General features: G+C 40.3%; 1 protein-coding gene across 1 annotated transcript in view; it reads right to left on the reverse strand.

The window, feature by feature from the left end:
- Window positions 1-19,479, reverse strand: part of SEC24B (SEC24 homolog B, COPII coat complex component) — a 76,908-nt gene extending 57,429 nt beyond the window's left edge. Inside the window, exons 1-3 of the mRNA XM_065405160.1 lie at window positions 19,395-19,479; window positions 16,402-17,097; window positions 4,771-4,953 (exon numbers count right to left, since the gene is read on the reverse strand). Coding sequence (XP_065261232.1) covers window positions 4,771-4,953; window positions 16,402-17,097; window positions 19,395-19,479 — 964 coding nt within the window. The remainder of the gene's footprint in view (window positions 1-4,770; window positions 4,954-16,401; window positions 17,098-19,394) is intronic.
- Window positions 19,480-19,952: the final 473 nt, after the last annotated feature.

The raw sequence follows: 19,952 nt of genomic DNA on the forward strand, positions 1-19,952 counted from the left end.
AAATCCTCCTTCACCTCTTCATTAAGCTTATAAAATGGTTGGGCTTTGATATTCCCAATGACCGCCTGGTGCAAAATGCCCAAAATGACCCTGTGGCCACCATTCAGCATACAAAGTTAAGATGCCCAATAATAGATTGCAGCTCCAGCACTGTAGGCCTCCTTGCCACTATAGCCTTGATAATCAATCCCAGACGTTCCCCCAGCGTATCCTGTGGGAATCTAGATACACCAGTCTGTGTATCTATCCCACTCCCTAAATAGGTCAGCTTAGCAAAGGGCCCTTGTTTTTTCATCAGTTAGAGGTATCCCCAACCTAACAAGGACTCGCCACATATACCTGTAGTGAGCACATTCTTGAGAAGCTGAGTTGTGAGATGCCATAACATATTAGAGGGGTTTAGAAACAGAGCAAGGCTGAGGGTATCCCAGTTTTTCAAATACACTATGCATTAACATTCCCAAAGGGACGATCACACTCTGCTGAAGCTCCTACATGTAACAACTAGATAGTGTGACAGGCAGAACCAACAGAAATGAAACTGATGAACTCTTCAGTTTCTCTCTGCTGCTAGAATGTGGAAAAAACTTGTTCAGATATTCTTATCCTCTGATGCTATGGGGTGCACTTGGTAAAGAGGAGAGAAAAGAAAAATTATCTTCCCAGTACCAGATTGTATTTGTGCTTCTCTTAAAAATTTTACTCATGGCTCAGCAGGAGCTGCAGAATGAAACTGACTAGGAATACATCAGTTTCCTTTTACAATGGTTCAGAAGTGCTGAGCAAGAACATGAGCAGCACTGGCATGATTAAGAGGGGAAGAGAAACAGATTAAGTTCAGTAAGACACAAGAGGAGAGGAAGACAGAAGATAAAAACTACAGGAACGGGGTCAGATATGAAGAGGAGAAGGAGTGGAACAGAAAAGGAGAGAGAAACCAAAAGCAGCTAGAGTACGGTTGGTATGGTGTTCCACTAGCTGTGAGTCAGAGTTTAGGACGGGGCTTAAAACCAAACTATATGTCCCAGTAGGAGCTGGGAGGTCTACAGGGACAGGACATATAAACCGTTAGGAAATATATGCTCAGAATCATTCTTTCATAATCCAAATCCAGTCTCTAATCTGACGCAATCTTGGAACCATTAGCAATTATCTTCAAGAACTCATGGACATCGAGTGAGGTCCCAGAGACTGGAGGACAAATATAGCACCGGTCTTTAAAAAGGGGAACAAAGAGGACCCGGGAAATTATAGACCAGTCAGCCTAACTTCAATACCTGGAAAGATACTGGAACAAATTATTAAACAATCAATTTGTAAGCAACTAGAGCAGTGGTTTTCAACCTGTGGCCCATGAACCCCTGGGAGTCCACACCTCCATTCGAAATTTTTTAGGGGTCTACAAATGATAAAAGGTTGAAAACCACTGACCTAGAGTATAATAGGAATTTAAGGAATAGCCAAGATGTCAAGAACACTAAACAAACTTAATTTCCTTCTTTGAGAGGGTTACTGGCCAAGTGAATAGCGGGGAAGCAGAAGACATGAAAGCTCTTGATTTTATTCTATCGTCCCACATGGAACTCTCATAAGCAAACTAAGGAAATGCAGTCTAGATGAATTTACTGTAAGGTAGGTGAACAACTGGTTAAAAGACCATACTCCAAGAGCAGTTATCAGTGGTTTGCTGTCAAACTGGGAAGGTGCATCAAAAGGAGTTACGAAGGGATCAGTAGTGGAGAGTATGCTTATAAAATCTGCAGATGGCAGACTGTAAGGACATTTTGGAGAACAGGATTAGAATTCAAAAGTACAAGTACCCAGTTATACGATATTGCAGGGTTTTGTTTTTGTTGCTAAAACAAGACTATTCTAGCACAATATGAAAGATTTCCAAAATGTAAATTATACAATTACTGGGTTTGGATTTCATAATAGTAGCAGTGTCAAAAATAAAACGAGAATTAAGTGAAAAGAAATTAGATTATAAAGTAGCTTTTTAACAAGTCTTCCTTTACATTACCCTGAGATTTCCAATACAACCATCACCACAGTACCTAGGCACTGACTGAAATACTAAGATTAATCTTGCATTTGTTCAAAATGGACCCTGCTGTTCAACATTCTTAGATTTAGCTGTTTTTAAACTGTTTTTTTAATTCACTCATCAGCTTCTGTTATTCGAGAATTTACGCAGGCCACAAATTATTTAAATTTACCCACTATATGAGAGGACAAAAATCAGCTCACTTAATCTATATGTTACAGCCAATTTCAAGACAAATATGCATTTAGAGCATTAAAACTTCAATTAACTTCCAAAAAGCTACACTCAGATTCTGTAGACTCTACTTTTAAAAGAAAAATTGAGTTTATAGAAATTTCCCTGACCATCTTCACAACACTGCTATTTTAAGCCTTGTTCACATTGGATCAACATTAACCCAGCTTCCAAATATACAACAGTGTAAAATTCAGTTACCTTAACAGGCTTTCACAGTTGCGGCCCTGATTCAGCAAAACACTTAAATTCATGTTTAACCCACTGAAGACATTTAAGCACTTGCTTCTGCAAAGCATTTAAGCGCAAGTCAAATTTCACAAAGCACTTAAACAAGACTTAGGAGCATCCACACAGTCTTACATGAATGAGATAAGATGTACTTTGTAATGTACAGAACCATGGGACAAGGTAAAGTAGTAACCCCCAGTGGGCACATGCCATGAGGAAGAGCACACTTTATTAAACCTAAAAAATAATCTGTGACACTTTATACTCATCTGTACTACAGGCAGAATCCCTCCCAAATGAGAAAAAAAAAAGTGTATTACGTGATCCCACATTCAAATAAGCACTGGTACAAATATTTCAAGAGTGCCTTAACTGCAGCATTTCAGAGACCTGAAATGAACCTGTAACTGAAGAGGATAAAGCTGATCAACTACAGGTTTCTATTGCCAGTGAATGCCAACAACTTTTATTCCTATATCAAGGAAGAGGCAAGTACAAGAAATGTGATTGCGTGCATTTATTATTGATAAAATTAAAACAAATATATGCAATCAGTAGAACCCTCAGGCGCCTGGCAAATTAAAAAGGGCCTTGGTGTCATACCATTTGGACATCTCTGTCTTGAAAGTGTGATTATCCAACTGTGCTATATACACTGAGAGAGACTGAATTTATGAAGATGTTTACATTTAGCTGTGTATTCAGCAATACCTGCAATGATCTGTATAGAATGTATCAAATGTCTGTACTTTCCATACATATCACTGCTAGTATGTACATATGGAATACCGCACATTAAGATAAATATATACATTTAAATATGCAATCATATCACATTTCCTCCCTGGTTTGGACGCACAGACTCTGCACGCACTTTGTATGTGACAGTTATTATTGTGAGACTGCCTAGGAGGATTAAGGAACATTGTGCTGTAGCAAACTCCATTAACCAAACGGCAGCTGCAAATCAATTTCCACAAACATCACTTTCTGTAATGATTTTAAAAAGATTTAGTGTGGGGACAGTACTTTTCAAACAATTAATAGTTTTCATCTCTGCATGATTGGGGGATAAAAGTCCAATTGATAGACAATAGATTACTTTAATGGATTTTCCTAGGTTTTTTATTCGTTGAATAAATATGGGGATCATAACACAGATTACAAAAGGGCTTTGAGACCTATGTATGAAAACACTGTATCAGAGCCAAGTATTTAAGATTTAAAAGCTTTTGAGAATTTTTTTAAACCTGCACATATTTTATTGTAACTGAAACAACTGGTATCTGCTCAAATGTGTGTTCACTATTTAAACAAATATATTAAAATGTTATTTTGTAGGAAGTTACAGAGCACTAAAGTAGCCAAGAGAAAACACTGCAAATGTGTAAAAAAAAAAAAAAAAAAGAATATGGAAACTGGAATCTCCATCTATACATAATGTAGTGTTTTACAACTTGGAAGGCAAGCCAGAAGAGACCACTGAGAATCAGTGAGGATGATGAAGGTGCAAGAGCCTAGATTCATTCGTTCCCCACTACAAATGTACTGCCATGAGTAAAGCACCAAGAAGCTTCTTTGAAAGCTTACCTCCCTGCTCCTACAACAGTCCCTATTGCAGCTTGCCACAGGAGCAGTTTACATAGGGCTACAGGCTCAGGAAACAGCTCCCCAGCCCAAGTTTTTTTTATGTCTGCTTTTCAAACATAGATCAGCTGCAACAGCACGTGACCAGATCCCACAGAATCACCAATGGATGCACACTACCCAAACAGCACATGGCCTTTTGGCGAATTAGGGAACTGGAATAGCCAGGAATGACTAAGGGAGGGGAAGTAAAAATAAAAACAGTAAAAAAAGATCAAAAAATGGGTGAGAGAGGAGAATGGAAACAGAATAAATGCAGACACAAGATAACGGTACATAGCATTTTGAAAGGATGCAGCAAGGGGTGCCCTGAGGGGTTTCAACAGAAAGAAAAAACCCTACTATAAACCCTATACATAAATGTATGTAGGACAAGTTGCAAATAGGTCTATTTAAAAAAAAAAAAAAAAGACAATTCAAATTGTGCTTTAAAAAAAAAAATCAAGACAAAACAGAGACTTGCCCTACATGCTCACTGTCAGATATGTTTTGTCAACAGAAAAAAAAAAGGGGGAAATAAAACTAAAACTATTAAAACCTTGATAAATATTAAAAGTTAAGTTACTATTATGTATTCTAAAATAAGCTAACACTCCTCTTGCTTTTAATACCTTCTTGAAGCAGTGATTCCGATGGCTGTGTATTGGAAGGCACAGAAGCAGGTTCAGTTAAGTGGTCTCCAACAGGTGTTCTTATTGAAGAGGTCACAGCAGAAGAAACAACAGATGTTTCCACACCAGGCTTGGTAAACTGAACATTCTGGCTTACAGGATGCGATGAATCTACAATACCAACTGAAAAACAGAGTGAAAAAGGAAGATAACATTTTACTCATTAGCAAAGACAACTGCACCAATACCAGACAACAGTTAACTTGATTCTGGTTTCAGAGTTCCTAAGATAAAGTATTTCAAAGAGCAACAGCTTTAAACAGCTAGATTGCTGAGAAAGAGAAAAATATGTTTTTCAGTTGAACACCAATTCTGCTAAGTAAACACTCCACTGAGATGGAGATTACTGTTTTGAATATTAATTGTACCAACAACTAAAGCAGAAAATATAATTTCACACAGAAAGCATCAGATAGATGGTTTAATGCTAAGTAGAGCCTGGATACACCAAATTTGTGATCCATCCCCAAACCTATGCCCTCTAATTCTGCCTCCAAAAATCACTCTCACAGCCTGACAGACTGTTGTACTGCCCAGTCACTCATCTTTCTTCCAAGTAAGGCAGCACAGTCAAGTTGCAGCAATCAGCTGTGCAGTGCTCCACTGCTCTGCTTCCCTACCACACTGGTCTTTCCAACTATGCGGCCCAGACACCTAGGATTCTGCTTTAATCAGCAATTAGTATCACATGGAATATTAAAATATTTTCACAGGGAATTTGCAATGTTGTTTTGAACATCTGAACATGATAGGATCTTCCCATTAAAACTCAAACTATGCCAAAAGGCAGGATATAACTCATTAGGAATACTTTCCATATCAAAACTATCCTCGCTTCAGTGAGTTTTAAAGGGGCACAGATATTGTAAAGGGGAGTAGGTCAAAAATAGTTATGAAAATTTTTGTAAAGGTACAATAACTTTATTTCCACCAAATATTAATGCAGTCTGAATAAATTGTACTTTTAGCAAACGAAACTTTAAGCAACCTTTTTTCTAACACTTCAAGCTCAATTCTCCCCTTATGAACACACATTCCTGAGAGCTATTAGAAAACTGGTTGATGTACAGGTGCAGAGTACCTGCTTTACAATGCAACACATCTGCCAATGCAGACCAATAAACCAGAAGCCAGGATCAAGTCTTTGATGATTATTTTACCAGATCAGACTATTAAAATGGCAAAAATAAAAGCAAAAGAAATTCAGCTGACCACCAGCATTTAGAATACAAATGAGACAACTGTTATAAGTAAAAATAGATAAATATGCATTATATTTTTAAATAATAAATATTGTTACAGTTGCAGTTACAACTCGTCAGGAAAACCCAAGTTTGTATGTGCAACCTTAGCTCTACCACTTGTGTATATATTATGATTAGTCCAATTATGTGATCCTATGTGATACTATACTTTTACTCAAATAGTACAATATTATTTGAGTGGGTTTTAGGGGACACTTGAGGGGAAGGAGGGCATGTAAAGCAACAACTCTGTTAGTTTGATTTACTGGCTGGCTAAGTTAAAGTGTTAACATGAATAATGATGCTAGGTGGTCATTGTATTTTAAGTTTAATTACTAGGCTGCCTAACACTTTCTGAATGGTTTATTGCTGAAATCTAAAATAAATAAAAAACATTAATGAAACAATATACTTTTTTCTAGCGTGTATACACAAATGTTAGCAGTTTTTAATAATGGGCACTACTTATTATTTATGCCAGAGAGAGTGAATTGAGATAGTTTATATAAAAGATGAGCAGTGATAATTTTTCTATTACTTAGAACACTGGTAAATGCACTAAAAGCAGTAGCCCCAGAGTACCTATATGCACAAAGTGCTATGATCAATTGTTCATAACTCAGTTAAAAACAATCTAACCAATTTTCACTGGAATATTCAAAGATTCTTAATGATTTATTTCCTTGCCAAATGTTAATTTTATTACAAAAATTGTTGCAGCAGAAAGCTATCCAAAAAGGTTTCCCAAACTTATAGGGAAAGGTTTGGGGCTTTTAGCTATACTCCTTCAAAACAGCAGAACAGTTTCTCTCACGCTTTAAAAAAACTGCAGAAATAAGGCCTGGAAAAATTACATATTCATAGAGAAAAGTTTTGAGGAGTCCTGAGCAACTGAAAACAGGGTATTACAATAAGAACACTTACACAACTTTAACTATCACCTTTGTTACTGCTCTAAGTATGCCATTCACTCTTGAAAGACCACCACATGAACCACAATTTCCAGCAGTTTTAATTTTGCTAACAGTTTTTTTCTCAGCTGACAAGGAGATGAAGTACGTACTCAAGTAGTGATTAACCTACAATACAGCAATCAAGCTTAAGATAAAGCTTGACCGAACATCTGTTTAAGTACATATTTTCTATTGGCTTATCCCAGACAAGCTTGATTAGCCACTACCACATTCCAGCTAGCAGATGCCATAAAAATGTACCCATGAAACTAACAATGTTTTGTTAGCTCACAGTAAATGTGAAAAAATGCAGAAAACCCTTTAAAGTTAGCCAGAATTAGAGGAAAACTGCAATATAAAATATATTTTATGACATTACAGTGAAGAAATAATCACTAAAAATGAGTAAGAATCTTAAACATAAATTAAAATAAACAGGAAGCTGCCATTTTCGGCACAGATAGGTCAATGTATGATTGCATGACAAAGGGAAGTCAATGTTTAAATTTAATGTATTTTGTTAACTAACTATAGTTCAACCAGTTGCCTTGCAACGATGGCAGCCTCTTGGCTTATCATGGATTCAAACGCTGAGCATCCCGCTCTGCTTTTAAACATCAAGCTGGACCTTCTATTGCAAATCATTAGTCAGTACAATAGCACCATTCACAGTTATGAAGACACCCTTTAAAAGTACTCTTTATGTATTTTGGTGGACAGTCTTTCCAGTATTTGTGGTAACATTCTGCAGTTAGACTTAACATTATAGCCAGGGCCATGTGCAGCTATAGCAATGTAATCTAAGTCACACTCTATATCCTGTATATTTTGTGGTATACAATAACATAAAGCTATGATAAGTAATTAACTATTTAAACAGAAATAGAAAACACTGGGTAGACAATGTGGCCAGTTTAACACTGCTGTTGGCATTTTAACTTTTGCATTTCTTAATTTTGATTAACTGTCAAGCATTTTATATGTAATGTTATATGGGTAAAAATACAATTTCTTTGTGAGGTGCTGTTATACATACATGTGTACACTTACGTGATTAAGTAACAATAAGCACAGATGTAGATGAACAAGTAGATAGCCTAAAGGATTTATATACAGGCATTATAGGTACACAGGGCACAGGTACATGGCACAGTGCTGTTTTAGCCCAGGTCCAGACTAGTATCTATATTATACTGGCAAAGCACTCCTAGTTTGGACACAGTTTATACTGGCAAAACTTTATTTTGCTCAAGGGGGGGCTGGAATAAGCTATGCTGGCAAAAGTAAACTATATCAAGAAAAAAGCAGTTTTGCCAGTATAACTACATCTACACTAGGGTCTTTTGCTGGCACAGGTACTTTGGTCACAAATCACACCCCTCACTGAAAGAGGTCTGCCAGCAAGTTTGTAGTGTAGATCTGGCCTTACTTGGGCATGCATGCAGGTTTTGTTTATTACACAAAAGTGACATTTTAAATAAAAAAGTTTAATTTTAATTACAGGTCGCTGTCTGTTTCCTGCATGTTACAAGAAGTTCACTTTGCTTCTCAAAATGGCTTTAGGACTATCTCCTGAGCTGTGATCTTTGCTACATCTTGTTTAGACATACACCTCTACCCCGATATAACGCGACCCGATATAACACAAATTTGGATATAACGCGGTAAAGCAGCGCTCCAGGAGGGCAGGGCTGCGCACTCCGGCGGATCAAAGCAAGTTCGATATAACGCGGTTTCAACTATAATGCGGTAAGATTTTTTGGCTCCCGAGGACAGCGTTATATAGGGGTAGAGGTGTACTTTAAACTGTAGGTTTAATCTTAAAGCCTTTGAGTATCTTATCAAAGTCTATGTCCAATGTTTTCTGTAAATTTATTTATGTACACGAGTCAAAACATTTCATTCTACGGACAATCCCAAAAAATGTGTTCTAGATGTCCTTGAAAGGGGTTGAGGTTATTTTGTTGACAATTTCTGTGTACTGTATCCATGAAAGCAAAGTGGTGAGGGTACACATTTTGGAAAATATCTGCCTCTGAGACATCTGTAATTTCTTGAAATTGTTTCCTTTTGAATTACTTTGTTTTTGACACTTTTCAGAGATACCTGGAGAACATCAATTTGCTTTTAAGATGTGCCCGGTTTACTGGATTTTTGGCTTTATCTTTCCATCTGTTTTGGTGTGAAAGAAATCCCTACATGGATGAAGTTTTCTGCATAGGAAATTTATGTCTATAGTGGCCAGCTCCTAACAGTGCAAAAAATTACTTCAAGTAAAACTATTTCCTTTAAAATAGTTAAAGGAAATGATGAGGTCTGTTGTAGCATCTTTAATGTTTGATACCAAAACAGTTTGTATAGCCAACCAAGTAGGTAAAAATGGAGTAGGACCCATTTAAAGTGATCAGCTGCAAGAAGATTTTAAGGAGCTGCTGCAAATTTTAAGTCAACGTTCCCTAAGCACAAGACACATTATAAACTGTATAACACTTTTTATGCTACACTGAACAAGTTACTCCCTAAGAAATAAGAAACAGAGGTAATGAAGATGAAAGGAAAGTAAATCAAGAAAAATATTTATTCTTGTAACTACATTTTTTCTAAATATATGCAGTGCAGGATTGAAGACTGGAAGTTTTATAGCAATACCAACCAAATTTTACTCAGTCTGAAAATGCTTTAAGGCTGCACCAACAACCTGAGAAAGTAACTAAAACTATATCACTCCCCCCTCCAGTGAATTAATTACAGGAACAAAGAAACATTTGGTATCTTACTCCTAACCTGACTGTTGCAGCAATTCAGGTTACATTTTCAATATAATGCCACGTTAGTCATGGATAAAAATCTGCTGAGCAATTTTAACTGGAAAATTGTGAATCTCAGCAAAAGTCTGGAATTTACCATCAAATGGAACATTTATTATTTATTAATGCTTTGTTTATCCCAGGCTTCACAAATGGTGCAAATTTATTATAAAATTGGCTTTTGGATAATTAACATTAAGAATATTCAGCCTGTTGTATGTAACACGATAATCTCAAATAGAACAAAATAAACTTAAATTGGGTACAGCTTGCTGACCTAGAAAAATTAATCTTTGGATCAGCCAGCGGCATAATTATCTACCTCAGATTCAATGAGCTAGGTGTTGTTATATTGCTCTAGTACAGTAGAAAAGGAATACTGTATTAGTGCTTATTCTTAGGTATGTAACTGTAAATAGGTGTGTGTGTGTATATAATATATATATATAAAATCAAAGGTGGGGGATGGAATTGCCTAGTATGGTGTAATGTAACTTCAAAATAAATTATATATATATTTATTTTGAAGTTACATTACACCATACTAGGCAATTCCATCCCCCACCTTTGATTTTTTCAAGCCCAACGGTTATTATTTATTTGTATTATGGGAGCATCTAGGAGCCCCACATCTGGATAAGGGCCCCTTTGTGATAGGTATTGTACAAGCAAACACAGAACAAATAGACTGTCCCTGCCCCCAAAGAGCTTAAAATCTAAATAAATGTTAGGTTAGTTGAAATCTGAAGGTTAAAGTGAAATCTATACAGATGTTTTTCAGAAATCAGTTAAAACCAAACAAATTTACTGAATGAAAAATTGTACATAAACACTACTTTAGCACTCATACTTCCAATTAAGAAATGATTTCTTATCTGACCTCTTCATTAAGGAACAAACCGAAGACCACAAAAATATCACTCCATGCATCTTTCAAATTCTCATTTAGGTTTTTGCCAGCTCCATTGCCTGGTCTTAAAAACCATGTTCCTTGGAGACAACATTGTTAGGAGCAAATAAATAATGGATTTTAACATGTCTGACAATCAACATTTTTCATTTAAATGAAAAATCTTTGTAAATGCAACATTAACACTGAGAATTTGAACAGACACAAAAAGGTTCACATTAATACTACAGATATGTATGGTAATATTTTGGATTGTTGTTTGGATTGATAATATTTTGTCAATTTTTCCCTGGGATGTGTGTAATGTGGTCAAGTTTATTATTACTGTGGAAACTTCAAATTTTCAATATCCTGACTAATCCATTTAAACTTTCAAACTTAAAAATGCATTAACAGGTTTCTGCATTTAACTTTTTTTTAAGAAAAACAAAAGAAGTAGGGCAAAAAGAGAAGTCAAGCAGATTTGGGGAAATGAAGTCATTTATGTCATCACCCCATTTCATATAATGCTTGACACTAGCTACCTCAGTGTGATTTAGTTTTCAATTTTTTAAAGTTATTTATTGGGGGAAGGGGGAGAGAAGAAGAAGGGCAAGAAAGAGAGGGAGAGTGTGTGTCTGGAATCTTTAGGGAGTGTAGCATCATAGGAGAAGGATCTGCAAGCAATGAAAGGAAGAAGCCAGCTTCCTAACGATTCTTTGCAACTGCAAATCCCCTATAAAGTAGGAATAGAAGCAGCAGCAGATAGGCATGTCAGAGCAGCAGTAGAGACTTCTTGGCATGCAACCCAACATGGTTCTAGGCTGAAAATATAGCTAATTGAAGGAGATAAAGTGAACAAGGATTGTGAGGGGGCTCACCACCGAAAACCTTCAATTTTGACAGGTGAGGAAAGCAGTTTTTATTAGACAGAGGGAAGAAAAGGAAATACAAAGATGCTCTTCACCTAAGAATTCTAAGGACAAGCATCCTCAAGTTTTTATAGTTAATATAAGTAAAAAACATATGCATACTTCTTTTTCATAACCTTTTGACAAACTGTCCCTTTCAATGCAGCAGGAGCCTAAGCTACAACTCAACATACTAAAATTAAGCTAAAAGGTATTCTGCATTCTAACTACACAAATGGTTGAATTTAGGCAGGGCTTAACTAAGGGTATGATCTACACTACGAAATTAGGTCGATTTTATAGAAGTCCATTTTTAGAAATCGATTTTATACAGTCGATTGCGTATGTCCCCACTAAGCGCATTAAGTCGGCGGAGTGCGTCCTCACTACCATGGCTAGCATCGACTTACGGAGCGGTGCACTGTGGGTAGCTATCCCACAGTTCCCGTAGTCTCCGCCGCCCAATGGAATTCTGGGTTAAGCTCCCAATGCCTGGTGGGGCAAAAACATTATCGCGGGTGGTTTTGGGTACATGTCGTCAGTCACCCCTCCCTCCGTGAAAGCAACGGCAGACAATCGTCTCATGCCTTTTTTCCTGGGCTATCTGTGCAGACGCCATACACGGCAAGCATGGAGCCCGCTCAGCTCACCATCACCGCTGCTGTTGTGGGCAAGTCTACTGTGGGGGCTGGTGTGATCCAAGCAGCATTCTGTTATCAAGGGTAGTGACTAGGAAATGTGCGGGCCTTTTTAAGATTTTAGATGCATCATATTCCTGTCATTTGTCTCTGGTGAAGAAGTCTTGCAACCGTACATTCCAGTCCGGTTGGTGCTGTAACACCCCATAGCACTTCTGTGGTTGACACATGTAACAACCCAGGGCTCTTGCTCTTTTGCCTTGGCAGAGGTACCTTGCCCTACCAGGACCTTCAAGCATTAAACACAGAAGTACCTGCAGCAGATTGCATTGCTACACAGTAGCAGCTCCTTGCCTTCGCAGCAGACGGTGCAGTAGGACTGGTACCCATCCTCGTCGGACATGTAGCTTGGCTGGGGGTTCGGGGAACGTCTTCCCTGCCCGGCTCCTAGCAACCTCCAGGGCACGGTGTACCGCTCCACCACTTCCTATGGCTCATGAAGCCTGGACAGTAGTAAGGAACAGCTCAACTATAGGCTGAGCAAATGCAGAATGGTGGTAGAATGTGCCTTTGGACGTTTAAAAGCTCCCTGGCGCTGCTGGTCAGACCTCAGTGCAACCAACATTCCCATTGTTATTGCTGCTTGCTGTGTGCTCAATAATATCTGTGAGAGTAAGGGAGAGATGTTTATGGCGGGGTGAGAGGTTGAGGCAAATCGCCTGGTGTCCGATTTTGAGCAGTCAGACACCAGGGCGATTAGAAGAGCACAGCAAGACGCACTGCGCATCAGAGAGGCTTTGAAAACCAGTTTCAGACTGGCCAGGCTTTGGTGTGACAGTTTTGTGTGTTTCTCCTTGATGAAAACCCACCCCCTTTTTTATTTGAATTCCCTGTAAGCCAACCACCCTCCCTCCTTCAAAATAAAGTAACTATTGTTTTGAAACCATGCATTCTTTCTTTATTTAAAAAAAAAATGAGATAACGGACAAGGTAGCCCAGGTGGGGTGGGGGAGGAGAGAAGGACAAGGCCACATTGCTTATTATAGCCACACTAAATATCAAACTGTTTGAATGACAGCTTTCTGTTGCTTGGGCCATCCTCTGGAGTGTAGGGTTACCATATTTCAGCAAGCAAAAAAGAGGATGGGAGGAGCCCCGCCCTAGCCCTGCCCCCGTCCTGCCCTAGCCCCGCCCCTGCCCCTCCCACTTCCCACCCCCCTCAGAACCCCCAACCCTCCCCCCGCTCCTTGTCCCCTGACTGCCCCCTCCTGGGACCCCTGCCCCTGACTGCCCCCGCGGACTCCACCCCCTACCTAAGCCTCCCTGCCTCTTGTCCCCTGACTGCCCCCGCCTGAGACCCTCCCCCCATCCTAACTGGCCCCCTAGGACCCTACCTGTACCCTGACTGCCCCAACCCTTATCCACACCCCCACCTCCAGACAGACCCCTGGGACTCCCACGCCCCATCCAACCACTCCCCACCCCCTGACAGCCCCCCCCCCAGAACTCCCGACCCATCTAAACCCCTCTGCTCCCTGTCCCCTGACTGCTCCGATCCCTCTCCCCACCCCTGCCCCCTGACAGCCCCACCCCCAGAACTCCCAACCTCCCCCCCCCCCGCTCCTTGTCCCCTGACTGCCCCCTCCTGGGACCCCTGCTCCTAACTGCCCTCCAGAACCCCACCCCCTACCTAAGCCTCCCTGTTCCTTGTCCCCTAACTGCCCCCTCCTAAGACCCCCCCACCCTAACTGCCCCCCAGGACCCTACCCCCTACCTGTACCCTGACTGCCCAAAACCTTATCCACACTCCCCCCAGAAAGCCCCCCCCGAACTCCCGACACCCCCGTCTCTTGACTGACCCCTCCAAAACCTCCCTGCCCCTTCTCCGACCCCCTGACCCCCTTGTTGTTGGCCTTCGCCTAACGTCTCTGTGAACTTGCTCAGGAACGGCCTGAGCCGCTCGTCCCGGCACGCTGGGCAGCAGGGGAGGAGGAGCGAGGGAGGAGCTCCAGAAAGCCGGAGGTGATCTGCGAATGCAGGGAGGGAGGGAGGGATCTCTGCTGCAGGGGAAGCGGAGGAGGGGCTCTCTCTGGCTGTCGGAGCCCCATGTAAGTGGCACCATCCGGCCGGCTGCCCTGTTAGCCGCGCGCGCTCTGCATTTGGGAGGGGGGGGGGGGGAAAGAGAGAGAGTCTGGACATTTATAAATTCCCCCCGGACGCTATTTTTAGCTCAAAAAGCCGGACCTGTCCGGGGGAATCCGGACGAATGGTAACCCTACTGGAGTGGAGTGGCTGGGTGCCCGGAGCCTCCCCCGCCCCATATGGGGAGGAGGGTAGGTGGTTATACAGTGGATGCAGCGGGGGTCTGTGCTCTTGTTGGCTTTCCTGCAGCTCCAACAGACACTTTATCATGTCTGTTTGCTCCCCCATTAGCCTCAGCATTGCGTCCTGCTTCCGCTCTTCGCGCTCACTTAATTCTTTCCTGGCCTCTGCCACTGAATGCCTCCATGCATTAAGCTGTGCCCTATCCGTGTGGGAGGACTACATGAGCTCGGAAAACATGTCATCATGAGTGCGTTTTTTTTGCCTTCTAATCTGCGATAACCTCAGGGACAGAGATGATAGGGGGAGCGTAGAAACATTCTACGCTCTACGATTCTGAGGGGACTGCATGGTCACCTGTGCTGCTGAGTTCGCCACGCTGACCAAACAGGAAATGAAATTAAAAAGTTCACAGGGCAATTCCTGCGTACCTGGCTAGTGCACTGGAGTTCAAAGTGCTGTCCTGAGCGGTCACAATGGAACACTCTGGGATAGCTCCCGGAAGCCAATACCATCGATTTGCGTCTGCACTACCCCAAATTCGACCCAGCAAGGTCGATTTTAGTGCTACTTCCCTCGTCGGGGAGGAGTACAGACGTCGATTTTAAGAGCCCTTTAGGTCAACGGAACGGGGTTGGTTGTGCGGACGCAGTCATTTTTAAATCGACCTAACGCGGCTAAATTCGACCCAACCCCGTAGTGTAGACCAGGACTTAGCCTGACCAGAACGCAACCATTTTTCCTAGTCAAGACAAACCTTCAGCTAAAGAAACATAAGCACCTCTCTCAAACTCTCTTTTAATAAGCCTCTAACCCAAGTCCCCTTTTCCCAGCTAAAAAAATTCTTACATCATCTCCAAATGTGCAATGAGAATTTGAAATAGATTGTTTTCTAATTAAGGTGTGTTCAGTTGTTCAGTATCCATTTCTTCCAGTAAAGGAAAACTATACCCATCTTGCTCAGCTCACAGTCAGGAACTTAAAAATGTGAGAAACTTACCACCTTAAACAAAAAAATAAGGTATCTAACAGAATTAAGGGTTTTTCTTATTACAGTTGATATTGGGAGCAGCTACCTTGCTAAAAATGTGATGTTGCCAATGTCCAAGTAACTTATCAGCAAGATGGCTGCTACCAGCGATAGGATTTTCAAATGCATTTAGGTTATAAGTGGTTTTTCACCTTTTGAATTTTCAGAGTGGGCTCAGAAAAATAAGTAGAGTTTTCCTTCACTAGCATTTGCAAGTATTAATCACCATGTTGGGGCATGACAAACTGATTTTTGATTAGGTTCTCTGTCTTCAGAGCTGATTGAGAGAAAATATATCTAGTTTGTCTATTTTTTCTCCCTAAACATAGATATACTAGGTATTAGAAGCCTCTTTGACTCTTCAGTTCTGTTTACGCATATGTTTATGTATTCTTTCCCAAAATGTTTATTAGAAACATTTGCACAAAAATAGTGTATTTTTCCTTAGCTGACTTCCACTGAGAGAGATGCAAGTCACACAGCTGTCAGCAATAACACAATTAGCTGCTATGGAGAGAATTATGTCCTCACAAACAGAAAATAATGTCTTCAATGAATTAATAAGGAACAGGAGGTGATAAACTTAAAGGATACAGAGGCCCTGTATTCATGCAAATGTCTATTACAACAAATTAACAGAAATACCTACATTTAAAATATTTTCAGATTTCCATGAGGCATCATCATTATAAACTATCACTTAAATTTCTTCAATTATGGAAAAATACTTCATTTCATTTCATTTAGAAGTTTCCCGATTTTGGCATAGTACTATACCTGTATTTATTTGGTTGCTTGCTTTAGCCAGGGATCCAGTGTTATTCCTGCTGAAGTTGTCTTGAGCTGACTGAAAATCTGAAGTGGACCATGATGTAGAATTATATCCCAAAGGAACTTGCTGTTGCAGTGTACGAGGTACAGTTGAACTTTGATCAGGAAATGTATTAGTCTCTTCAAACTGTCCAACAGCTGGAAGGCTCTGGGAAGTAAATACCTGCCCATATGGACTACCAACAGACATGGAAGGATAGGAAAGGTTAGGATATACAGCACTAGAGACGGTAGGCATGGCATAACGACCAGAAGAAAGGGGAAATCCCTGAGACACAACTGAAGAGCTGGTTGAAGAACTGTAGTGACTACTCAATGCAGAATACGACTGTGGAACACTTGTATGTAAATGGGATGCAGATGATATTGCTCCTTGGGTAAGTCCTCCAGCTGACTCCACAGGATGAGGAGCCCCACTGTACAACTGCTGTGTGTTCAACATGCTGGGACCCACAGAAGTTGTCATGACACTTTGCACTGGTATTGAATAGCAAGCAGAGTGGTAATCAGCAACATACTGGTTATTCAACTGCGAGGGGACAGCTTCATGGGGCACTGGTGGGTAGCGTCTGGAGGAAGCACTATAGTTTTCAAAATGTAAGCCATATCCAAAAGGGAATTGCATCTGATTTTGCACTGGACCTGAAAAGAAGAGAAAATGTCATATGTATTGAAGTTGTATGGGTTACATACACCTTTATCACAGTTGGTTGACACACAGACAGACTGGGGCAGGGGTAGGCAACCTATGGCACAGGTGCCAAAGGCGGCACGCGAGCTGATTTTCAGTGGCACTCACACTGTCCAGGTCCTGACCATTGGTCCGGGGGGCTCTGCATTTTAATTTAATTTTAAATGAAGCTTCTTAAACATTTTAAAAACCTTATTTACTTTACATACAACAATAGTTTAGTTATATATTATAGACGTTTTGAAAGAGACCTTCTAAAAATGTTAAAATGTATTACTGGCACGTGAAACCTTATATTAGAGTGAATAAATGAAGACTCGGCACACCACTTTTAAAAGGTTGCCGACCCCTGGACTGGGGGATCAGTGTGCTTATTAGCATTAACATGCCAGCAGGAGGAGCAAGCAACCAACAGCATCAAAAAAGGAAGCTACTTCCAAACTGTGGAAAGGACAGAATGGCTAAAGTAGCAGACATTTATGTGAAAATAAAATACTTAAAGCAGTTTATATACACATACAAAACACAATTTTCAAAGTTCCATCTCAGATATTTGAAAATGTGTTGTAAAAAGTTTCTCCCAAGCTAAGACGCTACATGTCATTTATATTTGGAGGATTATTTTTTAAACAAACATGTTAGAAAGCCCCTGAAAAAGAAAGGTATTTGTAACAGAAAAATAAATAACATTACGTGGCACATTTGGTATTTATAACAGAAAAATGCCAATATGATAAGGTACTTCAAAAACAACCTGCTAAATGTGATAGGAAAATAAAATCCTGCATTCAAACCGATCCGTGGATAAAAGTTAGTAATACTTAGTTTTATGAATTCTTAAGAGATGACTAAAGTGAAATGCTGAGTTGCTATTGCTTTTTCCAGTCTGCTCTCACATTGTTTTTGAAGTCTGTGCTTCTACAAAAGCCCAGCTATAAACATACAGTATCCAGGAAGATAGCTCTTTATTTCCATTTACTGCCCCATAGTCCTCCGGTACAAGCCAGTCACTGCCAAGTACTTTTAGTTATATATGAATTTCTCATTTGTTTTTCCCACTCTAATTTGGTTTGACAGGATAAGCTGCTTGCATCAAATACGCTTTCATCTTTGCCAGGGCTACTGTGCATCCATACATTCACAGAGCAACTTGTGTTTTGAGTTCCCTGTTTGTACTTAATCAAGTACCCTAGCCAGCACAGAATAAATCAGGGAGCAGCTGGATAAAGTAACCTGCCTTCTAAGGGTTTGTCTACACAAAATACAGTACACATTATAAAATAAAGTTGCACTGGTTTAACTTAATATGTGATGTTAAACCCACTTAGCTAAACCAGTGCAAAAGACTGTAGACATTCTTATTTTGGATTTAAATGAAACTAAAATAAGCCTGGTTTAAACCCAAAATGAGTCCACACAGCCTTTACACTGGTTTAAAATGTGATTTAAGTTAAAGTGGTGCAGCTTCTGTATGTAGAGAAGGCCTCAGTATGCATTTTGGGAAGGTGAACATTTCCACCTTGCCAGGTACAAGAGATTTTGGAACAGAGATAAAGTTCTGACTGTAGGTGGGTTGCATTCACTGCAGAAACTGACCTCAGTGCATCAATGCAACTGGTCCTGCAACAGTACACACCCCTACCCCCATATACTCCCCATCCCCCCGGGTGCAGGCCTGGCAAGGACTTCCACTATTAATAGTAGCTGTGGTCCAATTTGACCATACACCACATATCTGTTTATATAAACAGGCTGGACCACAGTAAATCTAAAAGTCGGTTCCTCTCAGGCTCTTTTCGTTAACCCACTAGACAACTATTTTCTATTTGAGGATAACCTCTCTCTCATGGTTCTCTTTTTAAATTATTACTAGAACTGACTTACAATCACAACAAAACAATCCATTGTTGGGTCACGCTGAGCTCAACTCTGACAAGACATGACAACATGTCATCAAGGCAAAAGCAAAAGGACAAGTTTCACAATAACTGAATGTTGATGTATGACTTAACCTTAATTTTGTGTTTAACGCTGTTTGGCATAAAAGACAAGTGAACTTGTCTTAAGTTTTGTTCTTTAAATGAAATGCACAGAAAATGACAAGTTACTAAAAACAGTGAGAAATATTTCCATACAAAAACATTAAGAACATAAGAATGGCCATACTGGGTCAGACCAAAGGTGCATCTATATCCCAGTATCCTGATTTCCAGCAGTGGCCACACCAGATGCCCCAGAGGGAACGAACAGAACACATAATCATCAAGTGATCCATCCTGTTGCCCATTCCCAGCTTCTGGCAAACAGACTCTAGGGACACCATCCCTGTCCATGCTGGCTAATAGCCATCGATAGACCTATCCGCCATAAATGTATCTAGTTCTTTTTTGATTAATTTGAAGAGCAGTTTGAATATTGTAGCTATAAATAAATTAAAATTAGTCATGACTATGCACTGGTTGTCCAAAGCTGCCTTCTGATTAGCTGATAGAGCCTTTTTGAAATTACACATCATTATGTTCAATAGATGAAGAAGAAAGGTAATGGAGGAACAAAGATAATGTACCGTATGATGACAGGAGATGGCGAGAGAGTTTGGGAGGAGCAGTGAGGGGCTGAAGGAGAAAAAATAGGGTGACAGTTTAAACAGCCTCCTTCTCCAATGTGCCAGGGTGCCCTTTCAGCAGCAATTTATGGCCCTTTTGGCACCCTCTAATCCAGTGGTCTCAAACACGCGGCCCACGAGGTTATTTTCTGCGGCCCGCAAGCTCTTCGCACCCCCTCCCCTCCCCTCCGCCCTCCCCCA

The sequence above is a fragment of the Emys orbicularis genome, chromosome 5, assembly GCF_028017835.1.
Source record: "Emys orbicularis isolate rEmyOrb1 chromosome 5, rEmyOrb1.hap1, whole genome shotgun sequence".
Taxonomy (NCBI): Eukaryota; Metazoa; Chordata; order Testudines; family Emydidae; genus Emys; species Emys orbicularis.